This window comes from Dermacentor silvarum, chromosome 4 (genome assembly GCF_013339745.2).
Source record: "Dermacentor silvarum isolate Dsil-2018 chromosome 4, BIME_Dsil_1.4, whole genome shotgun sequence".
In the NCBI taxonomy this organism is placed as follows: Eukaryota; Metazoa; Arthropoda; class Arachnida; order Ixodida; family Ixodidae; genus Dermacentor; species Dermacentor silvarum.
Window position 1 is genome coordinate 182,246,787 of NC_051157.2, and position 22,514 is coordinate 182,269,300.

The window sequence follows — 22,514 nt, forward strand, 5'->3', positions numbered from 1 at the left end:
CCTCTTTTGACGGGAAAAAATTCACCTTATTCGTACCCAACAGGACGCAAAAGGGTCACTTCGAGCAAGTAACAGCTTAGAGAAACTGATGTTCTCATCTATGCGTCGTTTTGTCGGTTTTTCTGCACAGGTCTGCAGTCCGGTCGGCCACACATGCTTTTGGGCATCATAGTGCGACACAAGAACCGCCTCAGGCCGCCCTCTGGCAAATCCAGGCAAGTGCACATCAGTGACCACTCCTTTGCTGTTTGTGAGCAGCTGGGGCCTTCTGCTTTTTGACAACACACTGTCTTCCCTCCTTAGACTCGTAGGCATTAAGGTTGGGGCTTGTCAGCAAAGTTTCCTAAATGGCTTAGGCATTGAGTGCAAACAAGCATGGGGCTTAGTTCTCGTGGAAGTGATTGTGACTGCAATGTGTTACACGATTGTTATGCTGATTTATGCCACAAAAACAGCTGAAGAGTCAAACAAAATCCGTGCACCCCTGAAGCCACACTTCTTAGCTGCAGGGACGTTGTTGAGCCTTTAAGCCCCTCTGAGAATTGAACAGTGCAAACTTGGGCAAAGGACAAGCTAGTGGATGCATCTTCAATAATAGCCTGCTTTGGCTCATGCTGTTCAGGGTACTATCACGGGTGCTCTCAGATAAAGAACTTCACTCTCCTGGAATTGGCAGTATTTGTTTGGATTGGTAGCTACCGTATTTATTCGATTATAAGGCGAGGGTGCAATTAGGAGGACCCAAGAAAAAAAACTTGAGTATGCACACCAACATAAGGCGATACAGAGTAGCCAACAGATTATCGAGCGGTGATTGCCTGAAATACTGAAATGCAAAATGCCAAAAATGCAAATGCCAAAATACAAAATTGTGACCACGAAATATGGGGGAGGGAGCTTTAGCAGGCAGAGTGCGGGTTATATGCGAATTTTGCCTTTAGGGTGTGGCTTCACGGCACAACCATGCGCACTGCCGTAAAGCCACACTGTAAGGCGAAGTTTGCGCTTTCGTGAAGCCACACCTAAAGGCAAAAATTTGCGTATAAGGTGGGGGGGAGGAGTGACTTCGAGACTAAAGGTTCTGGGAAAAAGAACCTCACCTTATATTCGAATAAATACAGTGCATTGACAAGCTTGTCAAGTTTCATGTTTCTGCTGTCATCTGCTGCAAGGCTGCCTGATCTACACATGCATTCCCTTTAACAGCGCTCACATGGAGCTGCTTCTACCCAAGGTATTTGACCAGGGCTGACAGATGTGGCGCATACGCTGTGCAGGTCATCATGGTCCGATCGCTCGGAAGCAGTGTCGCTGACGCCTCCACTGGCAGAGCCCTCTGTGGGTGCTCACTCTGATGACGAGGAGCCTTACGAACCCTCGTACACGCCACCTTTGGAGAAGCGGCCAAGACAAGCCCGGCTTCGACAAACGTCGTCTGCCGCAGAGGAAAGGACGCCGTTGGCAGACGACGAGGACGTACCCTACGACCCTGAGGAGAATGAGGTAGGTGTCAGCCTAGTTAACGCAACACCTACTGAAGACCCAACCCATCCGTAAGGGTGCTGAGAAGTTGCCCATTTTTTTCCAGGTTTTGGAGTGTCTTCTATGATCTATGCATCTTCTACGAAAAATTTATTGCGCTATACGAATATTTAAAATGTTGAATACAAATTGAATCAAAGTAAATTGCGGAAGGATGTTTTGACACTTTGTTAGATTCTAAATTAGTGCTTTACATGCATCACCAAATACATATGATAGGAAAGTAAATGAGAACACATTTTATTTAGGTCAAAAATATAGTCACTCTCAAAAGTAACTCGTTATTCATCTCATTTGAGAACTAGGTTGAATATTTTGCATAAAAGCTATGCCAGTGTTCACAAAACAAGCAAGTGATAATTCGCTTCATACAGATCAGCTAGACATCAGAAGTCACAGTCTTTATTTAGCGCCTCAGCTTCAGCAAAGCGGTTGGGTTCTCACATTCATTCTGTCTCATGGCGTTCAGTGGATTGCTTCATTCAACAGCTGAGCTCCCTTCTTATAAACGGGTAAAGCCAGATAGACGGTAAACAAGCCTTTCTGTGTGGAAAATCATTTTGGAGATATGCTCAGCACCGATGTAGACTACAACGCCTCCGTACTTAGTCTGCAAACAAAGAAGGTTGAGTTCGTTGTTGAAGCACACTTGCTCGGATGTATGTCCAGAGAAGGCAACAGCCGTGTGTCTGATGCTAGGATGGTCACTACCTTGAACGGCATTCGGAGAGTCATGTATGACTTTGTATTACGGTAAGCAGTAAAGAGATTTTGTTTGAATTCACTCAACTCTTTCAAAACATGCACCTCAATGTGACTACCAGAAAAAGAAGGTGTCTGATCGTCACACGTTGTTCTTGACGGCGTTGAAGGCACGTTTCATGCGATTAAAAAAAAAACAGCAGGCGGTAATCATGAGTAGATCAGCAGGCAGTGCTTCAAGAAGTGGTTTGGGGAAAACTGGTGCCGCATTTTCCTTCCGAGTGGTAAGCAAAATTATGTCTTAATGTTCCCTCAAGAAACAGGGTGTGTACAGGTCCTTGAAATCCTTGAAAACCCTTGAAATTGAAAAGTGCGTTTTCAAGGCCTTTGAAAGTCCTGGAATTTTTTTCCTTCCTTGAAAATCCTTGAACTTCGTGAGCAATGCACTCTTGATATCGACATTGCGACCTCCTTTCTGTGGTAGATTGGCGTCAAACTCCCCACACATGGTTCCGTTTTGCAGAACTGCGCGGAAAAAATAAAAGGCTTCACCGCGTCAAACTTCGAACGGAGCGAGAGACCCGTGCCGCGCTTCGGTACTGGCATCGAGGCACCCTAGGCTCGGTTGGCAGTTTACACTGCTTTCCTCACCCTATCGTTCGTTTCACTCCTCACCCGTCAGTCTGCCTTGTGCCAATTTCACTCTTGCGCGCGAGGTGAAGCTAAAGAGAGCTATAGTAGAGCAACTTTACCACTGATGATCAGTGCCTTTGGGTGGAGGTTTGTTATATTATGATAATATGCGTGCAATAACATTACCGTATTTTCCGTTCTATAAGTCGCACCTTTTTAAGACTCACTCCCCTCATAACGGCAGTTTTTCTGAAATAAAAGTTGTCGCAGTTTCACCTGAAAGGCGAAGCATCGTTTGCGATAGCAAATTTGTAGAGAGCTATACGGAGTAATGATAGTAGCTTTATGAGCTGTGTAAACTTGGACATGTTGTCAAAACTGTTGAAACTGTTGTCGACGCCGTCGGCGTTTTGCCCGCGTTCGCACAAAATGCGTGCGGCGTTGGTGACTGTTGCCGGAGCCTCTGATAAAAACAGGCACTTGGTGCCGCAGCTAAACGTCGCCTCCCTTCCCATCCCCCCCCTTCCCCCCCCCCCGTCCACGGCCTTTCGCGCGTCGGAAGAAGGCGCGTTTGCTCTACATAAATGGTGATTGTATAGGAGGAAAGAAACGCCTACTTCTGCAGCCCTTAAGGAAGCACGGCGCAGAACGCGCGTTTGTTCTCCGCTGTGGGTTTACTCCCCGTGAAAGCGCGCGTCCCTCGCGCCCTTTCACTCGCACATACAGCGTTCGGTGCGCGGCGACGATTTCATCTCCAATGACGTCATACGGAACCTTACGGCGACGCCGACGGCAGAAATCTGCTTTGGAGTGTCCATGTAATTGCTATCGCAATAAAAGTTACGGTGACGTTTCGCTCCGTGAACGCGGGTCATGCCCAAGCGTATGGGTGCCATATATTTCCACTCCAGGCGCATTTCTGCCGTCGTGGTTGCCGCGATGTTCCGTATAAAGTCCAAGGGTGAGAACATTGTCCCCGCGCGCCGTATTATGTGCGAATGAAAGTCTGCGAGGGTGAGCCAAATCGCGCGCAAAGGAGGCAAGCGGGAAGGCAGCCCGGGAGGAAGGGGGGCGGGGGGGCTGCTTGTACTTTCGGAGCAACTGTAGATTGCACAGCGCCGCGCGCAGTATCTTGACAGCGATCTGCAGATGCAATGACTTCGTGGTTGATCGACTCGCGGTCGGCCTACCGCCGCTTGTGTTGCTGCACCATCCTTCTCGCACGGCGCTCGGGCCCGAACTTGATCACGAGAACCCGGCACCTCGATAGCGCGCACAGAACCCGTAGCAATTAATTCAACCAGTGCGCTTCGCGTGGCCATAACATCGGATCCGATTTTGACGGCAGTTTTTCCGCAAAAAAAAAAAAGTGCATAGGTCGCACCGTTCTAAGACGCACCGATGAAAAATTAAGGAAAAAAACGCGTCTTATACATAGGAAAATGTGGTATGCTGAATGTTTTGGAAATGTTTGATGAACCAACCCAGCTAATGCTGCAAAAGCCTGAGAAGCTGTTGTGAGTGTTCGTTGTGTTAACTTTTAATATTGCGGACTTGAGAAATGATGAAGACAAGGCAGGTTTTACAAAATTACAGTATACAGCTATTTGTTATAATATAATAGGTGTGTAGGAAGACCGAATGGTTTGGAAATGTGCGGTAAACTTACCCAGTTAATACAGGAGAAGTCAGAGTAGCTGTTGGGAGCATTCATTGTGTTTTGTGAACTTTTTTTGGTATTGTGAACTTGCAAAGTGATAAAGGCTAGATATTATTAACATCATTGTAATATACATTTATTTAATTTTATATGAGTGCTGTAACACCCTGTACTGAATGTTTTCAATATTTTTGGTGAACTTTACCCAGGCTATTCCGGAGAAATCTCAGCCGCTGTTGTAAGCATTCATTTTGTGTTGTGATATTGAGAAGTTATTAAGGCTAGACATTTTTATTATAATTTTGATACACATTTATTTCTTGTAAGTGCAATAAAGCTGGTCATTTTTGGAAATGTTAGAGTAAAGAAATCCTACTTTGGATGCCGCTTTGAGACCTTGAAAAACCTGTGACAAGTCCTGGAAAGTCCTGGAATATCCTTGAATTTTTGCCTTAGAAACCTGTACGAACCCTGAAGAAAGCTTTATCACCATGGTCAGTGCACTTCACCATTCTGTCAACTTGAACTTATATAATTAATGACTGACTCTTAATGACAGTACTGCTTACAGCCAACTTTGAAACTGCGTGTGTACGTTGTCTGCACTCTCCAGCAGACGACACGGGCACGGATCAACAAGCCGTGGGAAGTTACCGTGAGGTTGAGTGTTCGCACTCTCCTGATTGGCTTACAAGGGAATGCCACTTCAGGTATTTTGCCATGAAAATCTGCAATGAACATTCAATACACAAAGCAAGTCACGGTTTGTGAACAATTTATAGTGCCTGCTTTAGGCACCTAAAACCCACATTTTTAGTGCCTGCAAATCTGGCCTCTAATCATGACGAAACAAAAAGAGACTGTAAATTTAAATTGTTTAAGGTGCGCTAACACTTGCCGGTATATTTTCTAGGATTTAGAGGTAGGACAGGCGTTGTGTGAACCGGTGTATGCACCCTCTGTTGCAGGTGGGCATTGGGGGCACCACGCCGCCTTCTGCAGAGCCTCCTCCACCCCCTCCACCGAGGGTGTCTGGACAGGCTGTGAGCGAGCTGATCGAGCGCATCTCTGCGGGCGCCAACCCAGCTGCCGTCACGACATCCGTGCTTGCCTCGCTGGCCTCCAACGCCAACCTGGAACACCAAAAGCGTCTGCTCGTGGAGCTCACTCAAGAGGTAAGCCTTGGTTCCAAGGGCAACAAAATGACACGCGTGTGATGCAACTGCCCCACAGCAGGCAATGCGCCACACGCTGTTTCGTGGGGCTCTCCAATTGCAGGGCCCAGCAGCCCAGGCGGACAAGGTGACGTAAAACTAAAAAACAGCACGTTTAACCCTTCCAGGGTCGATGACGTACATATATGTCCTCCGCAAACACCTTCAAAATGGTCAATGATGTACATGTACGTACGTCATTGACGTACGTACATTCGCTTGGCATGTGCTGCCACTCGATGGGAAAACGTGGAATTTTTTACTTGCGCCGATGCCTCTCCGTTTTTTGTTTATGGCAACGGCGCGTCTCCTATCGCTTGCGCATCCGGCGGCGGCAAGTTTCGGTTTTCTCCTGCGGCAGTTCCCACTTGTTGCACGTGCTAAACTCATCTGGTTTCTAATCTCTCAAAGGGCTCACCGCTTGTTGCTCAATCGTTTATCGCTCACCGCGGCGCGATTGCACCAGGCAGGCGCGTATATACACAAACAATGCTGCCGTTTTTGCGTTTCCCTTTTTTGGAGACCACAAAAGCTCTATCGCACCTTGTTGGCGGTAAGACGAAGGCTTCTCACTTGTTTCGGTTTCCGGCTGTGCACACAATCATTTTTCAGTGCGCTTATCTTCTTGTTCATGAATAAACTTTGTGTATTTTACAACACAATTTTTTTGTCAGTTTACGGTCACCCTAAAAAAATTGACCTTTTTTTTTTTTAATTTTCAAAGAATTTAAATCTGCAATAAAAAAATCGATCCTAGGGGGTCGCATTTGGCAAGAAAATTCAACCCTCAAAGGGTTAATTACGCTGTTACACCAGAAAACGGTCACCTCTAGCTCGTGAACAAAAGGCTTTCTGCTGGCAAAATGTGACACTTTACCGCTTAGACTACTTATAACTTAACCCTTTAAAGTGTAGAACTGGCTATAACGTGGCCTTTTCCGACTCCCCTTTACCGTCTCCTTGTATACGCAAACCGCTTACAGTGCAGCCGCGCAAGCCGAAATACCGGTTATAATGCGACTTCCGCGGGAAAATCCCGCCAAGAAGCGTGGAGCGAACGAACAAAAAAAAATAAAAGCGGTGGCAGCGCGATGCGGGCATGCAGTGGTTGCCTAGGTGATGGGGAAGCCTGTTGCTCGGCTGCTTATCAGCAGTGCACTCTGCACCGAATGCAGCTTTAGTTTTTGTGCGCCTGTTGTGACGTGCGTCATTGTAAAGCGCAGATATCCTGTGTGCGACCTCAATTAATGTCAGTTTAAGCAGTGTTCCGCAAACTTAGTTAGGAGCTATTAGGCTTTATGTGCACTTATGAGCTTACGCCGTTCCTCATACCACTGTGCACACATACAAACATGGCAGGCATTCATAGTAGTTGCTGCAGCTGATCGCCCGTGGAACTAAACTCCGCTTCGTATGCGTTTCTGTCAGTTCAGCCTGTGCACGTGACCGCATGCGTAGTCTCCATGTGGTCGTTTACGGGTACAAACAAAGCAAGGATAAGCTTCCCATGATGGCATGCCGCTTGCGAGGCCTAACCAGCACCCCTCGTCAGCGACCAAAGTTGTTGTTTGGTGCCGAGGGAACGAAACACGTTGCAGTGGCTGTACGGCGCATGGATGGCGAGGAAACCACCTTGATAACGAAAGTGAGGGCATGGGCGATACTCGAATGGCTACAACTTGGTCCGTGGTTGTTTTCGACACCGTGCATACACCAATCAGTCTGAGAAATCAGGCGAGGCTCTGTACTGTGCCTGAAATTGCGTTTGCCGTCGGTTTTCTTCTTTTTTTGAAAATACAATTACTTTGCCTGCTTCATGCAAAGACCGCAGGTACTTGGACATTAACTTTTCAACGTTCGTAAACTTAAACAGATGCAAAACTCAGTCGCATGCTTCTATTCTCGAATACGCGCGGCTGCTTGATCTACATGTTTTTCACATGTGCAGCCTTTGAAGACTTGGTTTGGTTATAGTGCAGGTATTCGCGATTCCGTCGACTTTAGCTGTAAGCGGTCTCTGCTGTATATACCTTCTCCAGGTAAAGGAGCTCACTCCTGGGAGCACACATTTGCCCGAGAGAGGGAGGCAACCTTCGTCCTAAGCACGTGCCATCGTCGTGTCAAAGCATGAAGCATTTTCACCTTCATCACGTGTCGATTGTTGCTCACGCTCCTACACTGAGTGAGAAAGGAGGAGGTTTTCATATTCCATTTGAAATGTCCTTGTTGAGGAATGAGAACAACAGTCGAAGAGCTTGGCATCAGTTTTTTACCCAGGTGACATGAATAAACATGGTGTCAGCGCCCACAGGCAACATGAACACATCTCACTCGATGAGCGCGGACACGCGCATTTAAGCGCCGCTGCAGAAGCGAGCGAAGTGACCTTCGTGCTGTTTATCGCTTCAACGCAAACTGAGCGCCCAGAACACGCAGCACGCACAAAGCTACGAGCCGCGACGCACCTGCACTGCGTAGACTCTGCCCCCACGCAGATCGCTTTCAAGATACGGCCCGCGCGACCGTGCCATAGAATAAAGAATAAAGACCGCGCGCCGCCGCGCGGTACGATGCCAGAGCACAACGCTGCCCGCTATCCCGCCCCCCTCGCTCCCTGCTTTTCTTTCTTTCGCGCGCGAGACGCGGTCGTCGGCTCCCCTCGCACGATTTCACTCGCACATACAGCATACGGCGCGCGCCGTATGCTGCATGGGCGAGTGAAAGCGTGCGAGGGGAGCCGACGACCGCGTCTCGCGCACGAAAGAAAGCATGCGGCGCGCGTCGACAGCGTTATCATTCCTTACAAAGGCAAGCCGTAACACCGAGAAGGGCGTTAAAGTACCTTCGCTTCTCACGGTGGTGTCGCAGCGGCTCTATTCGTGGCAGGAACGAAAGACAGACCGTCACGGCTGAGCACTGCACTCCAGAAGCAGTGCCTATCACTGCGGTCGGTCATTGGCCATTTGTCGTCATCAGTATGTGATTTTATTTATGGCCCACCTCCTTCATTTCTCGGCTAACGCCACAAAACTGGTGACCGGCCGATGAGCCCAGACCAGTGCACCTAGCCTGAGCTGCCCGCCATTTGAACATTGCGTGATGTTTGTTTGGTAGCCCTAAATCTGCCAATGTTCATAAAGTCCTAAAATTGTAAAGTCCATACAACTAAGTCCATTCTCAGTTGCTATGACATAGAAGACTGCAATTGCAGTGTTCCTGCTCTGAAGACCTGCTCTGAAGCTGGGTCTGTGCTCTGAAGGTTGCTTGGGCGGAATCTACAAATCTACAATAGAGATCTTTAGTAGGAGCCTTTTTTTTTTTTTGTGTGTGTGTGTGTGTGTGTGTGTGTGTGTGTGTGTGTGTGTGTGTGTGTGTGTGTGTGTGTGTGTGTGTGTGTGTGTGTGCGCGTGCGTGCGTGCGTGCGTGCGTGCCCACGCGCTTATAAAAATTTAACTTTTCTTCTTTTGTGGTCATTGTTTTTTTCTTTGGCACTTTTTTTATGCTTTAAAATGGGCAGAGCTATGTGTGCTAGAATGAAGTTGCTAAATCACTTTAATTTCTTTGCAACAGTGCTGTGTTCTTGAGTACCTTAGATTGCTAGTAGTCTGTAAACAATAAGCATGGGCTTCTTTTCCCAAGCTGTATAGGTAATGTTTTAGCTTAGCCAGCTTTTCGAAATGTCCCAGTGTACATGCGTAGTGTTATGTGCTCACTTGTGTCTTTGATGTCTATTTGCCCCTTGCGAAGTACCATATTTACTTGAATCTAGGCCGGCCCCTATTTTAAGCCAACCCCCCAAAAGTGCGAAGCCCGAGGAATCATCTCCAACAAAGTCATCTTCAACAGAGTCATCTTAAACAGTGCACTATCTTCAGTACCATCAAGCGCATTAGAGATGCTGCACTTTTTGAAGGATGAAACATCCTCGTTGCCGCGCACGCAAAAAGCATCTCCTGTTGCGCCCTCCAACAACAGACATCTTTCTCATCGATGCCGAAGTCCCGCCCAGCTTGAACGTTTCACAATGCCTCTGCGGCTAGCACAGCTTTTCGTTTGAAAGCAGCACTATAGTGGCATCGCCTGTTTGGTGCCATTATGATAACGTCGCGCCGCACACCAATACGATGCAGGTCAAAATGGCGACATCGCTCATGTACTTCAGTTGGTTACTGGCGTGGCTAGTAGCGGCTGCGATACTGCCTTTTATATATGGCACTAGCTATGCACCATATTACAGTGTACTAGAAGGGGGCAGTGGGCTTACTCAGCCGCTCCTCTGACGCAGTCAGCGTCGCATCCAAGAGGTGGCGCCACTGGCAACTTCAATGGAAGCTTTGCTTGCAGAAGCTTTGATTTTCCTTGCGTTTCTGACGGTTTCAGTTCGAAGCAGTTCACACTCTTATTTGTTTTTAATTTTGACGTACTTGAGAGTCTTTACATATCTTTAGCAAGCACTATATTTGTTTAGGCCACATGATATTTGCCATAATAGTACCTTGTGGAAAAGGAAGACGGCAACTCTTGGGCAATTTGCTGCCTATCCTAACTCTTAAACCTTTTTTGCAAAAAGGTCGCCGCTGACGGATTTTGCTTATGTGGAAGGGGCCTTCGAATTTTCCGAATTATCGGGCAATCGTAAAAAAAAAAATTGAAAGAAAATTTTGAATGAAAGGGACGGTGACCAAATATACGGTTTCATGCCGTGTCGACCTAATGTAAAGTTTTGTCAGACAGAAAACAGTGCGCACATACTACCCAGCTGGGCTTAAAAAAAAAAGAAAAAAAAAACATCAGGCATGCTAACCAGGTTTGTGCTTCGCTTAGTCAAAATGAATTTGTATATATGGTTTACATATTTCATTGGTCCACTTTAGTTCCATGCTTCACAGTAGCCTTCTGCGTTTATTATTAACCATCATTACGCTGGCACACATTTATTAAATCAAATCAGGTTGATTTTTTCCATAAAGAAATGGAGGGAGGCGTGAACAAAAAGTGAAAACTAGTTCACTTGACAATTAGGCTCAGGCCTATGCTTATGTACAGCTATATAAGGGTAAGCAAAATGAAGATAACAGGGCTGTTGCTGACATAAAGCTTTTATTTGTAAGTACAGCAAGCCATTGTTTCATGCACTTCAACTCATAAGCAACGGTTCAACTTCAGCTGCTTGGCCCTCTGCCGCTTTCCTGTCTTGTCACAGTTAATTCCTTTCACATAAAAATGCAGACGTGTGACAATGTAAAAACTAATTATTTTAGCTGTGAGGCTAAGAGCGTGCACATTGCAGCCAACTTCGAGGGGAAGCCTACTCTTAACAACCGCCAGCATGTCCATAACGCTGTCAGAGTGTGGCTCACTCTGACAGAAGCATTCTGTGAAAAGATCCTCTAGCTTTTTCACGAAGCCGTACAGCTGACTGGAGGGATAAAGGAGGCCTCCTCGGTGACAGAAGTTTGTTAGCTAGGCAAGTTGAAACTTTCGCCTGGTGGCGTCATAGTAAGCAGCTTTATGCATTATTGGCATTTTGTGCTGAAATTGACAATACACTCCCGTGCAACATAGCCCGCAATGTGGTAAGTGAGCCTCGAGTCGCTTCTGTCCACGTGCTGGTTATGGTCGTTTGAAACCTGCAGGCCCGTGCAATGCTGGGGTACCACGTTTTGTGTGGCCTCTGTGGCAGTAGCGCTAGCAGCAGTTTGACTGCACTCATTTCAGTCACATGATGCTTCGAGATAGTCAACTTCCAGTAAGGAGGCCAGTGTACCTTCCTCGCAGTTTCCTTCGCTAACTGACCTAACTAGACCATAAAAAGAAAGACAATTCACAGTGATCAGGAACTGCGGTGGACATGAGCACAAAACGTGGCTCGAAATGGAGCTCGCATACTGCGCTCGTGTCGTCCAGGGGCTTGTCAGCTCTGTGGAGGTTTTTTTTCCACTCTTTCTGCCTATTTTTATTCGGCCCATCCTTCACATAAACATAGCCTGTTTGGCACCCAGGCGCGTAACAGTGATTTTGTCTATGCCGCGGCATGGCTCAGTTCTGCAAGGCATACTAATCTCTTGCAGGCTATGTGCAAAAAAAAACACGCGACGGCGTCCACCAAAAAAAAAAAATAAATAAACAACGCAGCTCTGCAACTCCAACGAATATGATCAGGCACTGGGCAGCTGCCCTACCTGCGCCGTCGCACCCACGCTCCATTGAAACTGACGCCAGCGCCGCCGCTCGGGCTATTGGAGAAGCTCACATTTGCGACATTCGTAGAGCCGCCGCATCGCATAGCCTCCGCCGAAGAGTAAGCCCACTGCCCCACTCTAGTACACTGTAACCATATTTATCAACTTCAATTAAAAACTGGCGCGTCTCTTAAAATTGTCGAATCTAAACCGGCCTTAGAGTTTGGTATATCATTTGAAAAAAAAAACTATTCGCCTTGATTCGAATAAATATGGTACTAAATATAAAGATATTGTTCCAGTTGAGACTGCTTTTGCCACTGTCATTACTTGTCATTGTTGCCATGTCATGGAATCATGTCATCTCAAGTTCATGAGGGTCACATGCTTCTTCTGTGGTGCAGGTGGAAGAGCAGAAGCGGCAGATTGAGCTTCAGCGCTTGCAGGCCATCCAGCTGTCGATGGGCAAGTCGTCTTCATCCACCCCTCCGCGACCTCCCACCCCGAGCCAAGCACAGGCTGCGGAGGCTTCGGGCATCCCCTTCTTGGATAGCTCGCTGCCGACAGACACGGGCCTGTCTTTTCTTAGCGGCACCGGAACGTCCTCGGGTGGCTGCAGCCTGCCGTCAAGCCTCCAGGAGTTGCTCAACAAGGTGAAGGCACCGGCACCACAGCAGACGCCGTCCGGTGCCAATTCCAGTGTCAGCGACGTCCTGGGCACGCTGCTGTCTTCCTCCGGGTCTCTTGGCACCTCGGCCGCCACAGCCATTGGGTCACCTCAACATGCGCAGAGCCCTCTAGGGGCCAAGAAGACGCTCACCGAGGACCCCATCGTGCGTCACTTTGCTGGCGATGCAACGCCAGAGTCCGACGCCGAAGGCGCTGGCACCACACCACCACCTCCAGGCATAGGAGATTCGCCACTGCCTGGCACTGCAGCCGTGTTGACGGTGGCAGCTGGCACTGCAGCGGCAGTGTCGCGGTCCCCGGGCACACCCACCAAGGACGAGTTGGTTGTTGAGGATGCCTCCCGACCTCAGGACCCACGGAGGCGGAAGACTGCGTTGCAGTCAGCCAGTGCATCAAGCCCTGCCATGTCGCCACTTGTAACAGTATCTTCGTCATCCAGTGCAACAACAAGCAGCCAGCTGGGCGCCAAGTCTGCCAGCGAATTGATGGAGATGGCGCGCAAGCAGCTTGAGGAGATGGACGTGCCACCTCCACCCAGTGGAATTGTGCAGCAACCTGTCACAGCACCGGCAGCCCCTCCTCCACCACCTGTTTACGGCGCCCCACCCCCCACAGGCATGCCACCTGCAGGAATGCCACCTGCTGGGATGCCACCTGCTGGGATGCCACCTGCTGGGATGCCACCAGCTGGAATGCCACCGGCAGGCATGCCTCCACCACACCCGGCTGCTGGGATGGCACCGCCAGCAAACCTGGTGCCGCCACCCGGAGGCATGTATGGCCCGCCGCCGCCACCACCCCCCGTGGACCCCTCTGCATATGGGGCACCCCCTGGCATGCTGCCACCGGGCGTGGTACCACCGGGCTACCCACCACCTCCACCTCAGTGGAACACTCCTGCCGACCCCTACTGGAAGGGCCCACCACCTCCGCCGCAGGCCGGCTGGAATGGTGGCGGACGTAGCGGCGAGTACCGGCAGCGCGGGGGGCCCCCCGGCGGCTGGAGGGGTGGCGGTCGCAGAAACCAGTGGGAACACTGAGCCCGGTGCTCGGCCGGCAGAAACCACCAGGACCACAAGGTCGTGCCCCGAACGAGAGTGGTACAAGATTGCAGGAAGGCTTCCATACCTGCCTCATCAGGCACACTGTGGCAGCCGTTGTGCCCTGCAATGCAGCCCTCGTCATTCATCGCACTAGGAGTACGGAACTTTCTGGAAAGGAGAACTTGCACACATTGTACAGCCTTTCTTTAGGCCTAGCGCCCGGTTGACCTTGCAGCATCGCCTTTGGCTCTGCAAGGTCACTTATCTTTCATCGCTCGCCTCAGTGGCATTGTTGGCATGGCATCCATCTGCAGGACACTGAATGTGTGACGACGATAGTTTGCCCACCACAGTGGAACACTTGATTAGTGCTGTCATATACTACATCCTCTCCAGCAGAAGACTGAATCACCAGTGCATTGAAGAGCATTGTTCCTTGTTCAGTTTTTTTTTTTTTTTTTTTTCTGCTATCTGTTCTATAAGCTTGTTTCAAATCCCCTGGAGGTATTGTTTGTGTAGATAAGTTTTGCGGCTCATTTGGTTGGTGTTTTCTTGTTTTACGGATGCTCATTGGGCTGCCGGGACAAACAACATTGGGCGACGTGTTGCACGCAGCTTCCAAAACCAGAAAACAAAAAAAAGAAAAGTGTCGCCACTTCCATTACTTTTTTTTTTATTCCTCCAGATGTACAGACACAAAAAGAACTCCACAGTTGTTTCTCATGAGAAGTGTACGTAACCATGTCGGTATTGACGCCGAGCTATAGGTGTTAGCACGTGCTGGTACAAGCAGGCCCCATGGTTTATTATGTGCCTCTGGAGGGGGGATGCCTTGGATGACACCACAGAAAAGTGCAACATCTTTCTACACAGCTTCATGTTTTGGGAAACAGCTCGAGCCGTCATTGTCACCTCACCTGCCGTGCTCGCCTGTTCACCACCGACAACCATCATGCGCCTTGTACATAACTCGCTTCTTTCGATTCCACCTTCCCTTTCAACCCCATTTTGCTGCCTCATGATTTTTAATGTAACTATGACATTGTCACTTTCAGTACCAGATTTTAAACTTCAGAACAAAATAAAAGAGAATAAGCGTTGAAACACATTGGAAGATTGAAATAGCAAACTGCTTGCCGAGTCTTCTTTAGTGGATTGTGCCCTATGGCACTGGTCCATGCAAGGGGTGGCTTACAAAAAAAAATGCGATGTGAATTACTTCTGAATCTAAGTAGATATACAATCAGCGGCCCCTGTTTTGTCCTATCATGTTCGTAAACAATGAACATGTGCTGAATTCAAGGAGATAGTAAATTGTGCAATCAGTTATGCAAATTTTAAGCATAGACAAGTTTTTGTCGCTGGTTGCAAAAATGTGTCAATTTTTCTTTTCTTTTTTGCCCCTTAACTTTGGCAGCAAAAGAAACAGCAACGCAACAGGAATAGTTGCTGTGATTCGCAGTTTTCCTACGTGTATCTAAGGGCAAGTATTGCATTGTGCTTCCTATTTTAATCACATAGCTATAATCTACAGCACCTCTGTAGGCATCAATGTTCTTCTGATTGTTTTGTGATGAGTCCTGAACTGCACGCTCAAAAACATACACAGCCTTCGAGAAGTCGAGGCTTAATACAAGCAGCAAGATTAATTCTGTTACCGAGAGAACTTGCATTTTCTGTAGTGCAATTTAGGGAAGTTTCAAAAGGCACAAAAGTTGATCCTCAGCAGAAGTACATGGGATAAAAAGCTGGTTGCTGTCGTGGTAAGTTGACATTCGAAGCCTTTTTTTTTTTTTTTAATCTTTTCAGCGTGTCCCATCGCATGCAGCAAATTCAGCAGCAGCATCAGTAAATAAATATATGCCCTTGTATGCCAGAGGTTGGTAAAATACAAATTATACTTGCTTTTTTTCTTTAACTTTTTTTTTTAACCAAGCCTTAGACTAGTCACTTGTGCTCTCGTTGGAATAATTGTTTACCGTCTGGTATTTGCATAACAGTGAAAAGGTAAGGGGGGGGAAATGCTTCCAAAACTAATAAAGCTTTAGAGACTGAAATTGAGCCGCAACAAAATTTTGTTGCACTTGCCATAGAGTGCATCCAGTAAGTTCACCTGAGCAAACCACTTTTACCTTTTTTCTTCACCCACTAGCATAACTAATGAAAAACCCTGCCCTGAAAAACAGTTGTTGGGTGGGGTTAAAGGGCATTGCAGAGCGAAGATGATGTGCTGGGTGGCGCAAGCTCGTTCCTTAATGTGGGGCCTGCCACCATAAAAATATGCCTGTACAAAAAAAAAATGCAAATTAGACAGCACCAGCTGATAACGGCAGACATGTTCTGCACTCGCATAACGTGTACCCCCATCTGATGACACTGCTTTTTGATGGACATTGTGCAATGACTGGGTGGGAATTGTATCTTTTTTTTACCTCCTTCCGAGTGTGTGTGTGGGCTGACCAACTCTGAAAGGTCTGTAGCATCATTGTGATCTGTTGGCTGCGATTTTTCTCCAAGTGGGGAGCTGTTGTGCTTGTGTAGCGAAGTGCTGCGCTTTCAGAATAAAGACGGGCTTGTAGCTGTGGCCAGGCAGCAGATGTTTTTTTTTTTGTCTTGGTCACCGAGATGCATATTTGCGTAGGCGCTCTAGTTGTCTTTTGTGGTAGCAGGCATAGTTTCTCCTACTAGAGGGAAAAACTGAACAGCTGCCATGGGTTTGATGGTTAGTACAAGCCGTGGTTGTTAATAGCTCCAGATGTTCTCGTGACTTTATTTACTACAATTTATCTGCCTTAAATTGGCCTAAATTTCTAAGCACAGAAGGCGGTAAGATTCTGCACATGTGCTAAATTATTGCGAGTTATCGCGTTCCTAACGAGATATATTGTTGAAAACTATAAGTTTGTAAAGCCATAAAGCCGGTTGAAGCCATAAGAAAGACGTTTAGGCAAATTCATACACTGTATACCATCAATCCCATACTCTCTGGTGCTAGTCATTCCCTCTGGTGATTCATGGTTTCAAACAAACTTGACACTAACACAAGGGACGGCGAATGAAGTACACGAGCACTGGCTAGCCTCTAATGCAGTCCCAATTCCCTCCAGTAATTTTTGCTGGAAACTATAGTACCAGGCTCTAGCCTCCAATTACTACTTGGTTCCAAGTGTTCAATGATTGAGCACTGCATTTCTTAGTAGACACACGGGGCAGCTGCAAATTTTAGCAGGGCAATGTCCCAGTTCACCTAGACCATGAAACGGCATCCTACTATACACTTTTCATGCACCTAAGCATTTGACTGAACACTTAATCCTGTAGCACGAATGCAACCAGTGGTCACTGGGAGGTACTGCATTTGAATGTGTCCAGCTCATCTATGACCACGAATAACCCACCATGGAGCAGGTTAATTGCGGTGGCACCAACTATATGACATGTGGATGCTGCTGCAATTATTTTTCAATGTAAACCGGCAATGACAAGCCAAATGTCCAATCGGCAGCATGCATGCCCAGCCAATGAGGCACTGCTGCTCAGTTTCAGAGCACTTTGTGTTACAACCAGCAAGTGCAATGTGCGCAGTCTACGCAGACTTGACACACCCACCAACATGACCAAAGAATCTGCAACCTCGGAATGTGGAGGCAGCTTAGCAGCCTCATCGGGGTTCTCACTGGTATGGGGTTAGACTTCACATCTGAGGTGTCACGAGTGCTTTGTCTGGACATATTTTATTTCCTCACCTAAAGTGGTGAAGACAAGCATGCTCCAAGTCACCCATGTTGTAACAAAGGACATCTTGGAATGGTGAGTAGTTAATGAAGATTAACTGGTGCTGTTCGACAGCATAACTCGTAATGTACACATCTGCTATATATGTGTTACCTTGGTAATTCTGTAAATTCATTATGTGGAACTTGCAATGGTAGTGCTGCCTAGTCCTGTGGCCAGTTCTGCTAGCACTTTATTTGCAACAAAAATGGTCAATGTACTTTTACAAAACTGCAGCATTTACACATTCAGAACCGATAAGACTGAAGAGAGAAGGCAAGTTGTCAAGTTCTCCTCAAAACTGAACCATGCCTAAGTGCAAAGTTGAGCTGTTTGTCCTTTCATGAGCAAAAAAAAAAAAAAATTCAATGTAAGGGACAAGACAGAAGCAAGTGGTGCATTACGTCAAAAAACGTGATACAACCGAAGCCTGCACCAAGAATATATAGAAAATTTGGAGCTCGAGGCGTAGCTAATGCAAGCTACATCTGCTTTGCATCGCACAAGAGCATCACTTCGCGATTTGTGTGATCAGTATAGTCAATGGCACACCGACAGGAGTTGGATATTTAGGGTTGTAGCGCCCTTCCCCGAAGGCAGACGATAAATGGGCCAGGATCCTGTGAAGCAAGGTGTTCCACCTGCATAATTATGCAGCTACTTTATTTTTCCCAACAGTTTCAGCTGTGGACCACCAGGAAGGCTTGTCCCCCGCTAGAGCTGTTGTGGAACTAGAGAGAGAGGAAAGGCAGGGAGGTCAACCAGAAGAACTTCCGGTTTGCACTCCACACTGGGGGCAAGGCAAAGAGTGAACTAGAGTATTCTCATAACCAGAGGGGTGAAACCTTAGTGTTCACTTTATATAACATTTACCAGAACAAAGCATTTCTTGGTCTGGTAAAATATTGAAGTAGACATGCGTGTGAAGCCATTTATTGATGTTTCAGCTGAGTCCGGTTCATCATCCAGTTGAAACGTACAAGTTAGACCTTGATATAACGACTTTCAATATAACGAAATTGTTGTTATAACAAACTTGTCCATAAAACGGTGTATTTCGAACCTCAATATAACAAGGTGTGTTCATATGTGACTTCAAATACCAGAATTTTTATGTCACCGCAAAGGAGTACCAAGGCAATAAGTGGAAACTGACCCGGACGCAAGTGGTGAAATGGTTGAATTACATGCGGTTGCTTGCGAACACACCTAAAATTGTGCGCCACACAACAAAGAGCGTCGCCGAAGTGGAGCAGCATTTTTGCCAGTAGCAGCGAATCCAGCTGGCCATGGCCTCTGAAATCTTGCGGTGCGTGCCACCTGATTTCGTAGGTCATAACTGCCTATTGCAGTGTCCGAGCAGTCAGGCGCGTAGCCAGGGGGGGGGCTGATGGGGCTTCAGCCCCCCCCCGAAATTTTTTCGTGCTGGCATACACCGCCGACCAAAACTACCAGCGACGCCGGCAATCATTCTGGATTTTGTCTACAATGTCTTTTTCACGCTTGAAAAGACATTTCGGCACGAACATTGTGAACTCGGGCTAGATTTCGTGACAATGCCCTTGCACCTGGAGTCACGAAACGCAAGGAGCCCCATCCAAGCACAAACTTTCAACGGCTTTTCGATAGCGAGCGGGCAGCGTTGCGGCATCTCGCAGCGGCCGCGGAATATACGGAGCGCATGGATTTCAATTACGAAACTTTTCGCGTCAAAAGTTCTCATAAACTTTTGACGCGAAAGGTGCGCTGACATTTCTAAAGGCATGCTTTAAAAGATTTTCAATTCTAGAACATTATGGGGTTAATGTTCTTATAAACTTGGGCCAAAATGCGCGCACTGGAGCCCTCCTGTCCAAGCCGTTCCAGAAATAGAAGCACGCGCTCGCAATCTTCCACACACACACGAAAATACTAAATATCACCAGGACTGTCAGCTAGCAGCTGATACTTTTCTCCAAACATTTTCAGGAACCGTGCCCAATGTGATTGATCAGCTGGACCAGGGCAGGCAAAGTAAAATATGAGAAAACAGAAGAAAGTAAACGGCCTATTATTGAGATTTTTTTTTTTTTGCGGGCGACAAGGTTTGGCTCTCCGTGGCCACAGGGACAGGGGCCCTACGGATTTAAGCACTGCCCCTGCTGAAAATACAGGCATTTTCAGAGTGCTTCTTCGAGTGCGAGCTGATTGTGGAGATACATATCTGAAGAACCATTTGGAAGGTTGCCCCAGTAATGCCTCGTATTTAAGCCCAGACGGACAAAACCAAATAATAGAAATTTGTGGTGACATTATCAAAGAAAGCCTAGATTCAAAAGCAGGCTGCTTCTCCATACTTCCTGACGAAACGACGGACATCGCTGGAATCGAACAGCCTACTGTTTCTGCAAGGTACCTGAACAAGTATGCCAACGACATCAAGGGAGTGTTTTAGATTTTAGCACCGGAATAGATGCCCATCTCTCATTGCGACAGCAGGTTCTGTGTAAATGTGTAAATACTACTGCAGCTTCTAGTCACCCTTCCAGTGACCACTGCCAGCGCAGAGAGAATATTATTTTAGCAAGAGTTTACTAAAAACTACTTGCGCTCTACAATGTCTGCGGAACGCATGGTTAGGCTGGCGCTTCTATACACCCACAGCGACGTCGGCATCAGCATGTCCGAAGTCGTTGACCGCTTCACTCAACTTTCCCGCCGACAGAAGTTTGTCCGTTAGATAGCGAAGCAGCAAAGATCAATGCAAGTAAAGAGCACTGTTCCTTCAGGTTCATAAGTTCTTAATTATGAAAACGTATGACCGCTCATTAGCTTTTAAAACCGCAGAAATTCTAGCAGTTGGCCGTTTATTCTAGCAGTTGGCATCATGATCACAATTATCACGCGAATACAAAAATTACGAGAATACCAATAACCAATTTTGACCGACCTTGCTCAATGAAAGCCTGGCCCACGCGGCGTTCGCCAAAAACACACAGGGATATTGGGTAGTTCAACTTACCGCATCATCTGTGGCCTTCGTTTGTCCTTTTCTTTCATTTTCAGCTACCTGCTTTTATATCTTTTTTGAAACGAAGGAATACCCTCCTTTAATTTTGGGTGCAGAATAATTGTTGAAGTTGTGCAGGCAGTTAAATTACACATTTTCGTACTGATTTATGCATTATTCCTCTATTATTCTACCCACATGGCGATGTCGCGACCGCTGCATGGCCCAAGTACATAACACGATTTCTGGGATCATAGTTATGTTCTTGCCTAGATCATCTGTATTTCTGTGCGCAAAGTTACTATCTGTGACTGAGCAACATGTTTATTTGTCTTATTTGATGCATTATATACACTGACGTTGGCTTAAATACGTAGATTTATTGGAGACTGATACGTATTTTTAAATATCCTATTGCGAGGTTTTGTGTATACAAGCAGTGAACTTTGTTTCCAGCGACTCTTTTTTTGCCCTTTAGCGAGTTGTATCTTCGCATTTGTATATTCCATTCTATCTTCGCATTTGTAATATATATTTTGCAGAACCCCACATTTTATTTGTACTCACTGCTGCGAGTATTATCTCGGTGTAATTACAATACACGACGACTTACAGCTGCTCCTGCGCAATCGATTGCAACGAGGGATAGCGTCATTAAGGTTTCTTCCTGGCCGTTGCATATGTAGAAAAATGTAAACAAGGTTATTGAATGACAAAGATTCATCAAAATATTTGTCCTCAACTTATTCATTTCATGGCCTTTGCGTTTTCATATAAGCTGCATGCACTGCTTTGCTGGTTTCGAACTGATAGTGACCCTTTTCGCGGCGATCCCATGGGCGCTGCCATATTTGATCACGTGGTGACGCGTCCATTGCTTGCCTCAACTGCCTCCGTTGCCTCCTTGTTTACAATGGAAGTGTATGACGCCGGCGCGGCTTAGAAAACCTCTGTTTTCGGAGATATCGTAGACGGTGACTAGGTGGACGACACGAAGCTTTGATCACAGCTTCAGAGAACATGCAAAAGCGCTTTCGGAGCTGATTAAGCTATGTCCAAACGGCGCAAGCAGTGTATATGGTGCATCTTCTAAAAGCGGGGCTAAATATGCATTCCAAGCTTTCCGATTATGAATTCAGTCAGCATTAGTGTGTTTTGCTCTTTGTTCTTTATTCGGCAAATATTTTGAAGCAGTGGCTTGTCAGTTTCTGACTCAGTGAAGTTCCTCGGTGCGGCCACTATCTGATTATTTTCTGCCAAATCACTCGCGGGTGTGCTCAGTTCCGAATCCGATAGATTTGTTCTTGCTGCGCACAAGGCTTGAAACGTAGCTGTTTTGTACATTGTAATACCTTGTAGCAAATATATATTACAGCTAGTAACTTGCTTACTCTTGTGGACCGTCACGAAACATTCAGCTTAGACCATTGGTGCGCCATAGGTGTAGTCCGTTATTTATTGTGTGTATACAGTGCGCATATATTCAACTGTGCGTCCATTCGCTTATTCTTGATACGTCGGTGATAGAGTGGGCGTAAGTTTTCCTTCCATTCGGGACAGATGTGTATAGATAACGTGCGCGAAACTTACTATGACAGGAAGCGGCGCTAGTCCCTTTGTCATTGTTTAACGATTGGTACTCACTCTTGCCGACGTTCTGGAGATGAAGCCCTTTCTTTGAAGGTTAGCGATACAAGGTTGGCGGATGAGCAAATTTCTGTATCCTCGAGGAAAGCCGTACATCACGAAGTGCCGGTAACACGTTCGGACAGTTGCAGCAGCGGTCTGCGAACTTCGCCACACAGATTCATTCTATTTCTTAACATGCCAGTCACTATTTTTGCAGCCAACTACTGCACGCGTCTTCAATCCACATTATTCAATCTAGCATTATTGGAGCACAGTGTGTTAGCGAAAACTCAGTTGCATTTCCGACAGCTGATAGCACAGAAGCAAGGTATAGAAGCGGTAATAGTTTCGTATGCGTGCGCGGTCGCTGAGGAGAGGTATGGCGCGCCGCCGTGAGCGCCATCTCGTTTCTCTAAAACAAACTGCTCCTCGAAAAGGGTCAATAGTTCTAAAGTT

General features: G+C 47.0%; 1 protein-coding gene across 3 annotated transcripts in view; it reads left to right on the top strand.

Moving 5' to 3' along the window:
* LOC119450815 (death-inducer obliterator 1) overlaps nt 1-16,250 on the top strand; it is a 78,592-nt gene extending 62,342 nt beyond the window's left edge. For all 3 annotated transcript variants that reach the window (XM_037714309.2, XM_037714308.2, XM_049666257.1), the window contains 4 exons: nt 131-215; nt 1,278-1,503; nt 5,506-5,712; nt 12,338-16,250. In XM_037714309.2, coding sequence (XP_037570237.2) covers nt 131-215; nt 1,278-1,503; nt 5,506-5,712; nt 12,338-13,663 — 1,844 coding nt within the window. In that variant the 3' untranslated portion in view covers nt 13,664-16,250. The remainder of the gene's footprint in view (nt 1-130; nt 216-1,277; nt 1,504-5,505; nt 5,713-12,337) is intronic.
* The last annotated feature ends 6,264 nt before the right edge of the window (nt 16,251-22,514 follow it).